The 9532-nt window shown below is 40.6% G+C and overlaps 1 protein-coding gene across 2 annotated transcripts in view; it reads right to left on the reverse strand.

Annotated features, from left to right (window-relative positions):
* Positions 1 to 9532, reverse strand: part of ppp3ca (protein phosphatase 3, catalytic subunit, alpha isozyme) — a 33037-nt gene extending 23505 nt beyond the window's left edge. Inside the window, exons 1-2 of one of the 2 annotated variants that reach the window (XM_004564036.4) lie at positions 9148 to 9532; positions 3986 to 4186 (exon numbers count right to left, since the gene is read on the reverse strand). In XM_004564036.4, the coding sequence (XP_004564093.1) occupies positions 3986 to 4186; positions 9148 to 9202 (256 nt within the window). In that variant the 5' untranslated portion in view covers positions 9203 to 9532. The remainder of the gene's footprint in view (positions 1 to 3985; positions 4187 to 9147) is intronic. The other variant, XM_004564035.4, reaches the window with a different exon arrangement.

Consider the following 9532-nt stretch of genomic DNA (forward strand, 5'->3'; position numbering starts at 1 on the left):
AGCTGTAGAACGGGCTCTCGTTAATAATGCAATATTGCGTACAGGGAAATATGGATGTAATGTAACTATAAACAAAGGCATAAATAAAAATAACTACTTATGCCATAAGCATAAAGATCTGAGCGTATTCTGTGTGAGGTGAAAAATATGGTTTCACCGAATGGGCTCTCTGGATTACTCCATCTACTATGTGCACTTTTCTTCTCTCCTTCCATGGAGAACTCGGAGCACTTAATTATTCACATTGTCACTGGAAGTGTTCTTCATTCTTTTAACTCTTTAGTGCTCACATATAGAGAAAGCACGGCCTGTCAGCAGAGCGGCATGTTATGAGAATAATATTCTTGCGTGTGCATCTGGATCTGATGGATGCCATGTTAGAAATTCTCCCCTCTTTAGGTGTCGCTGTATTGAGATATTTCTAAGGTCTCTACTCTAGCTGAAAGGCTTCTGTCCTCTGCTTCTGAGAAATGAGACGCTCACGCCTCCCAGAGTTAGAAAAATCTCGAGCCCCCGGGGAGATATATACTTTTTCGTAGTGAACACTGTGGCACTGGAGTGCAAACCTACATCTCATTTCCTCGCTGCCTTCAATTTTTCATTATCATCTTTCTCTGTCTCCTTCTCTCCTACTCACCCTCCATCTCCTCTCGCTTTTCCGTCTCCCCTATCAGCTCCACAGTGGCCTTCGCCCACTCAAAGCTTAGAGCAATGTGAGTGGGAGACTTCTTGTGTGACTAAAGCAATCAAAAGCACACATGCGCACATACATGCAAGCTCATGCGCAAACACCCGTAAAACATGCGTGCAAGTAAGGATTCACATGCATAATCGGCTGCAGAGACATTCAAACACTGCTCGCGCTCACACAGATATAAACAAATGTGCAGACATAATACTTAGTTTGTCATACATATTTCATACTTAGTACATAAAGCCTCCATTTTGCTGATGCAGGTCGAGCTGAGGCCTTCTCCTGAAGTGCATTTGTCATCTTTGATGACATTAAGCTGATAGGAAGCTAGGTAAATGCATAATTACATGTGCATTCACATTTATGTTCAGTATACACTCACCAACCACTTTATTAGGTACACCCTGCCCTCCTAGTACCAGGTTGGGCCCTGTTTTGCCTTCAGAACTGCCTCAATTATACCATAGCCATCGATTCAACAAGGTGCTGGAAACATTCCTCAGAGATTTTGGTCCATATCGACACGATAACATTACACAGTTGCTGCAGATTTGTCAGCTGCACATCCATAATGTCAATCTCCTGTTACACCACATCCCAAAGGTGCTATTAGATGAGTCTGACAGAAGGTAGGACGCATGCATGCCCTACCATCTGAATATAGAAAACTGAGACTCATCAATCTAGCCAGTCTTTTCAGTCTTCTCTGTCCAATTTTGGTGTGCCAGTGTGAATGTTAGCCTCAGTTTCCTGTTCTTAGCTGACAGGAGTGGTTTTCTGATGCTGTAGCTCACCTGATTCTGCATATCTTGGTTGTCATGAGTCGTTTTTTGACTTCCTATTAGACCCCAATATTGCTGCTATTCTGGGCAAAATGAGCTATTTGTCAACATATCTGTCTCTGTATTTATAAAGGTTGGTAAATGAAAATTTAAAAAGAGAAACACCTTTTAACAATGCTATGAATGTTCATGCTATGCTTCCAGAGCTTTGAACGCCACAAACACAACAACCAGCTGATGTGAGCCGAATCAGCCAGAGCTTAAATGAGTACTCTGTGACTCGCTGTGGCAATCAAACAAGATTCTCTTAAAACTGCACCGTCACATTAGCTCAGTACGAACTAACAAATGTGTTTGTGTCTTGTATGCCTGGGGAAAAAAGAATGACCAATATATTCGATTTTTTAAAATAACCAAACATGTGAATCAGTGTTAAAAATCCTATAGGTTGGACTATGCTTCCTATCAACTCAAAGCAGTACGGCCATTCTCCTTCGACCTCCAGCATCAACAATGCATTTTTACTTAGACAACTCTTTCACTTTTTTGGACCATTTTCTGTTAACCTTATAAATGGCTTTTTTGAAAACAGTATTTGTTTTTTTTTTAACTAAGAAGTAAGAAAGCAACAGACAGAAAATAGAGAAAGTTAGAGAAATTACTTGCAACAAAGGTTGAAAGCTGAAGAGGTGGGTGTTGTAATTATACAGTATGTGTGGTAAGCAGTCGACCAGTGAGAGCCCCAAATAACCCCTTTATCATATTGGCGACAGAATCATGTTAAATTTAGCTGAAACACAACCGGCTACAACAGAGTCTGACATTTCACTAGTACAAGAAACAATATTGAGTTTTACTTTAAAATGTATTTATATTCACAACTTTAGTAAGATAAAATTGGCTAAATAGATGATGTAAAAGAAAAAAAACCCCCAACTAAGTCTCTTAATTAAATTTTCTTGATGGGAAGCCACGGTTGAGTACACAGGATACTTTTGTGTCGGGCTGAGGCATGTTAATATTTTAGAGCATAACTAGGACACACTGCAGGGTTTTCAGCAGAAAAAAGATTTTATCTGTTTATACATGAGAGATACTTCAGGCTTTTAAACTCAGCATTTGTTTTAACTTTTATACTCTCTACTTACATCTAAAGTAAATATAGGTTTAAAGCTTTGACTTATATATTTTTATATATTTCAAACTAGTGTTTTCCAACCTGATTAACTGGCTGCATAGCAAAATGTAGACAAAGAAGGAAACATTATGGGATTAACATCATCCTAACAGACCAGAAATTTTCGCAGAGACAGTGCTTCTGAGATACCGCTGAACTACTTTACATGGACTTATTTAACAAGATAATGATGATTCTGCCTGGTAGTGACAGCTTCCTGCTGTATTCACACGGATTCTCCTTTATCTATTTTTAAAAATCACTTGTGCTCTCTGTTCTCTTTAAAAAATACTGATCATAAAGGAGCAGAAATTTGATCTAAGATCCCTCTCACAATTTATTAAAATGTCTTAACTTACCTGACAAATAAGGCTAATAGCATCAGCTGTCTTTTATGCTAACTAGCAAATGTTAGCATGTAGCACGGTAGACGTACTTGGTTAAACTAGCTCAAGTTTACTGTCACAGAGCTGTTGATGACTTTATCATCAGTTTTGGAAATTAAAGTTAGGTGCTGCATTTTTTTTGTCAGCTCTCACTGTGTCTCACTGACAGTTACTTGTAGACAACTTTTAATTCAAAAAGCTTAAAGGTTTTTTTTTACATGACAATGTGGTACTACTGTACAGAGTCAAGACAGTTTTAACTTAAACAGGACTCATTTTTATATGCTTCGTTTGAACAGTTTCCCTGGCAAATATAGTCCAGATCAAAAATAGCCTGAGAAATTGAAAAAATAAAACAACAACAAGACGTTATATCCCTTGGTTTTTCTTTATTACTTCTGACTGCTTCCTTAAAATATTTTATGAATTAATTAAAAATGTAAAACTTTTTTCAATCACTAAATGATGGATGAACTGTGATGATGAAAGTTAAAAAGACAAATTCAATTCTATTTATCTAACACTTGCTTCCGGTTCTTCTCCAATATCAGCTGTCCAATAAAATCAAGACAGAGCAGATCCTCTAACTTCCTAATATAAAGGATATTAAAACTAGAAAATTTCATATGCAAGCTCAAATGCCAGCCCCATGTCATATTATATCTGAGCAAACATTTTAGCTTGGCATCAAACTAAAGTAAACTAAATTAGCAATGACTGTGCTCTAGTCAAGTGAGCTTGCTCCTGGCTATTGCGCAGGCTGCCTCATTGTCATGGTTTACTGCAACACTCAGCAGAAATGAGCCAACATTAAAACACCTGTTTCTTTTCCTGATCTACATCCAAACAGATCTACATCTGAACACTCAGTCGTTTCAAGTTCCAGGCTCGCCATGCTGCAGTTTGACTTTAAGTCTCAGGTAAGTGTCTGTGAAAGGTTTCATACCTGTGACCGGTGCCTCGATGTCTAATATAGTTTTCTCCTGACGCAGGATAGCTGCTCCCTCATTGATGATTCGGAGCGCCACGGCCTCCTCCACACGACCTTCCTTGGTGAGATGGGCCTTCAGGAGATCCACGCGAGGTTTCCCTTCACAGTCAAACACTTCCTTCATCGTAAGGCGGTGGCTCAAGGGGAAGGGGACAGCTGAGGACAGAGCACAGGAACGCAGCGACATTTAAGCACAGGGACATCATGGTCACTATGGCTACTCTTAAAGAAATGGACACAATTTCCGACGGTTTTGTTGCCACTGTGCTGCATTATTATAGTAAACAGTCCTCAGGAATGATACTGACAACATTTTATCAAGGAACTCATGCAGCAATCATATAAGAGAAAACCCCGACCATGTTTTGCCTGCAAGCAATACTGCACAGCTGCTTCATTCCATCTTTGTTGATGGTGTGTGCACTTTGGCATGAAGAGCATTCTTAAGAGCACAGTTTTCCTTAAAACAGAAAGAATCTCCCATGAAAATGCAAGGACTTCTCTATCTATCTATCTATCTTAGCATACTGACAACTGTCCTTTATGTGGTTACTTGTATTTTCTGAGTGCCAGATAAAATATCTAAGCCATCTACTCATCCAACACTCTCCCTGGATCGCTAAAGCCTTTGGCCATTAAAATGCATCAGTCACCTACCAGCAGACAGCCTGTGGAACTGTGAAATCCAACCACCGATCATTACTTCAGTGGCAGCAAAGGTTATTTATTAGACCTGGTGCCGAGCTCTGTGTACTCTAAATGCAAGCTATCAGGACCTGTGTATTTACGTTAATCTACACCTCATCTAGCTTAACAAAAATCACATGAGGTCCAGTGGCAGAATTCATTTGAAAAGCTAGACACAAACAAAAAAGCCTGCCAGATTTGTGCAGAGAATAGCAAACAGAGCCACTCAGCACTACCAAATAAAAAAAAAGACAAAGGAAAAGTCGCAAATCTCAGGCTTATACTGAACATGACCAACATGCTCTTCAATAATGAATGCTTGACTAGAGGAATCTCAAAGTCGCCACTCGTGGTATAATGAGGCAAGCCCCAGCGAGTGTTTTTAATGGGACTCAAATTTTTCACAGTGTGCAGCATGTATCTGTGACGGCAATGTGTACTTTGACACTTTACCAGCAAGTACAAACTCAGCACAGTCAGCACGGAGAGGAAGCGAAGTGAGCCTGTGGGGTATGTGGACAGTGCTCGCAAAGTATCTTTAAACGCCCTACCTGTTTATCCACAGGCTTTCGAAATGTCTGCATCTCCTGAATGTACTGGAACTAAGTAGCACTTGTCTTATGGTGAAAAACTCAGCAACAATGTCTCCTTCCAAAAGATAATGTCCCAGTTACTTAAAAAAAAGAAAAATCCACAAACCTCAGCGTGAACAATTTCAAATACCAACTATTTACTTTTATACTGAGGTACACGATGCAGTCTACCTCTACCCATGATGAGGGGCTTGCGCTCATGGCAGTATTTAAAAATTAACAGCCTGATGTGCTACAAGTCAGTGCATGGGTCGACTGTGTAATAAGTTGCAATGATATTCTGAAGTCTTGGTCTGCAGTTTTCACAGACTGCACTTGGGTTAATCGGAATGCCGCAAGCTATGGCTGTGTGCACATGAAGTCAACCCAAACACCAGAAACCAACCAAAACAGACTTGTAATGTGTTAGTATGAAAGTACTATCTACTCTTGTCCCATCCACTGCCCCTTCAGAGGACCAGTTGATGGTTGGAAGTGCTTTGAGAATCACCAGTTGACTTACATCCACTGCCTTATAAACAAGAAAAGGCAGACATTGCTACAGGCAGGCCAGATGAAAATATGTCATTTTGATTTAAAGCTGATAATTACCATAAGTCAGTGTAGCATATCTGACAGATGGAAAAGATTGAAAACATAACCTGTGTTGAAATACATTGGCGTAGGTGCTATTATGTACCTTACATAACCGTAAAAGGTAAATGTGGTGCAGGAGCCCAGATTACTCAGGAACCGTTCTTATTTCATTTTAAACTTCAAACTAGCAGAGCAATTTGACTGTAAAATGAGCTGAAACTAGCCTCATGTGGATACTTAAAAGGAACATTACGCTTTGTTTTTTTCTGTTTTCTTTCTTTTGTTTCTTTTTTGTGTTTTTTTTTAGCCGATTATCAGAAAAACCCAACAGAGATTATTTCGAGATAATCCTCAACAGCACATTTTAAAGAAACGCACATATGTTGACACAGACATGTGAGCGGTCTCCTGATATAGATGTATGGTGGAGAGATGAAAAGCTGACTTCTGCTCAGCACCCGAGCAGAGTTGAACTATGAAATACTGTACGTTGCCGGGCAACAGCAGCAGCAGCAGCAGCTAACTGTTGGAGTACAGCCAGTAGCTGTGCTCCGCAGAAAGCTGGGATTTGCATTGGGGGTTCACGTAGATACAGTGATGCAAATGCTCACACATTGGTCAAACCTTAAGCTCACAGTTATTCCTCTGTGTGGAGTTAAAAGACATTCAGCTAAAGACGGCTAAGAAGAGCTGCCTCTCTGCACTGTTCAATTAATAATAAATGTATGGTGGGTTTATGTGTTTGTTAACCATAGTTTGTCTTGTTAAGTGCAGGATGGTTTCACAAAAGTAAACAGTGCAATTAAAAGATCCATAAAATAAAATAAAACAATGACATAAGTATTCTGGTTTATTGCCCATATTCTCTGCTATAGCTTGCTTTGTATGATATTCAGTGTCTTACTGTATGTACCACCTGACTGATGTTTTTATTTAGATGCTATCAGAGCAGGTCTGTTCTGTCAAACCTAACTACTGCCGCATCATGGCCATTAATAAATTACTAATGCCAATACAAGTATTTGTATGGTGTTACCAAAGGCTGACATGAATGTGACAAAGTTGTACATTGATATATTATACCTCGGGGTGAAATATAAGAGCGCACCTGCACTAAACAGCCTGTGGTGACGGTACTGTAGCAAACAAACTGCACAGCCCAGCAGTTACTGTTACTGTACCACTTTAAATATGCTCTGTCAGATTAAGACATGTAAGACTAAAAGAGAACCAGCGAGAAACTGGCTGTGGTTTAAGTTGAAGCTATGTACACAGCAGGGATAAAAATAGCTTCGAGTAGCTTGTAGTGTCAGTGCTCGGTAGTTCACTACAAGCAGCGCACACAAAAACAGCAGGAAACGTCAGTCTTCTGGCTCAAAATTTTCACTACCTCAATAGCTTCCTTTGATCACCTGATGGATGCAAGATTCAGTTTCTTCTTTGTATTTTTTTTTCTTCCAATTTTCAGTCTTTTGGGGATTGTAAAAATGGCTTTTACTTCTTTTTCAAAGTGGTGTGCAAGAATAGGAGAGCAGATACAAGTGACAAAAGACACATTCAGTGTCGGCCAAGCAATAACAAACCTTTATAGCACCTTGACAATTCAGAGCATGGAAAAAAAGAGGATTTTGAAAAATTATAATTCTTTCTCTATGATCAGCCAAATTAATCTGCATTAGAAATCACAGGTGAGGCTATTTAACAAGTATCCAGGGCACACAGCCTGAAAATGAAAGAAAATACAAAATACTTATCAACTCCTAAATCCTAAAGTGTTACATGACCATGTTACAAAAGCAGAAAACTGAGTCAGAATTCTTGGCTGTGTTACGTTCGCTGATATAAACCTTCTGTTTGACATATTTTTGAATTCCTGGGTGTCAGTGAAGCTGCGCCAGGAAATAACCACAATGGTTTTGTCACTGCTTTAAATTCGTGTTCAAATGTGCAGAAAACAGCACGGCAAATCAAAACCAACTTCTCCCTTTTATGATGGACGGCACGGAAACAGAATTCTGTTTGAAACCGAATATCCTGTGAAAAAGATGAAAGTACAGTAAAAGTATAATGAAACGAAAGTGTCCGCAGCACGAGACCGAAGCTATTCAGATGGCCTGTTAGATAAATCTCCACTTAAAGTAAAGCTAGAAAACAATATTGTTCAGGCAGCTCAGGAAGAGTGTCTTTTTCCTTTTTTAAATTTTCTTCACGTGACACAGTTCATGTTCTGTAATCAATGACAATTTAAGGCTCGTTTGTAACTGCTAGTGCACACAGTACATTTGTGCGCCTGCAGTCATTGTCATGTAAGTTCATCTCACAGTGCAGATTACTGTTTCTAAAACTCCGGAGGCTAAAGGACAAAGTTGTTAATGCTGACTGAGCTGCTCGGCCGTTATGATAATATACAGAATGTGGATACACACACACACACACACACACACACACACACACACACACACACACACACACACACATATATATATATATATATATATATATATATATATATATATATATATATATGTATGTATTCAGGCAGAGTGCTGACTGTTGGCAGATCCACTGTAAAGAAGAGAGAGGGGGAAAAATGAGCAGGGCTAAGTGAGTTATGACATCCGTGGGCACTTTATCATCCTCCATTGATCCATCTACTGATTCAGCTTTTGGAATCCCCCCACACACCGCCACCCTTTTTTTCTAATCAAATTAAACCCTGACTTGAGCCCGGTAAAATAAACCCCCCAATAAATGTCCATTTCATGCCCTCTCCCTCTTTTTGCTGGCCCCCGTCTAAGCCCCTGAAATCCTGCTGCATCACTGCTCCAGCTTCTACCACAAGCTCGGCAATTCAGCTGTTTTTTCCTCCTTCCTCCTCCTCCTCCTCCTCCCCCCACACTCCCCCTCTCCTCCCGTCGTGAGCGAAAGCAAGCGTACAGTCAAATCATGACAGATACGATTAAACATAAATCAGCGGGCACAATTAAAAATGTATTACACTTCATATTTCCTGGTGCTGCCCGTGTGCTCGGCTCGCTCTCCGCGGGGGCTGTGCAGCAGAGGAACCCGGATTGTTTATCAACATCAAAGCTTCACTTGCCCACTACCAACACCACCACGAACACAACTTGATGGCCGCATATGCACCATTAATGCGCGACACGTTCATAAAGTCCGCGTCCTGCCGATCCGCAGAGAGCTAAACACCGGAGGTGTTATGTAATACAGCCATAAGCACGCAGAAAATATAGGCTAACTTACATTTCACCATCCGATCCGTGGCGTTTAAGACGATGTCAGCGTTAGACATCTTCATGGGCAGTTGCTGTCTTCGAGGCTGAAGCTTTTTTTTTTTTTTTTTTATCTTCTGTTTCCTCCTGCTCCTTCTCCTTTAGGATGTACTCTCAGTATTTGTTGTCGAAATGCGGCTGATGCTGTGGCATCACTTAGATGATGCGCCCCCTCCGTGCGTCGGTGCTGCGCCGGGTAGGACTGCTGCTCCCCAGGCAGGGATGGATGCTGGGTGCTGGATGCTGTAGGAGCTGCTTCTGCTGTCCTAAGCTGTTAATGTGGGGGAGGATGCGCGGAGAGAGAGGGAGTGAGAGAGCGAGAGAGAGAGAGTGAGAGAGAGATGTGCACTATCCCG

The sequence above is a fragment of the Maylandia zebra genome, linkage group LG10 (genome assembly GCF_041146795.1).
Source record: "Maylandia zebra isolate NMK-2024a linkage group LG10, Mzebra_GT3a, whole genome shotgun sequence".
NCBI classification, from domain to species: domain Eukaryota; kingdom Metazoa; phylum Chordata; class Actinopteri; order Cichliformes; family Cichlidae; genus Maylandia; species Maylandia zebra.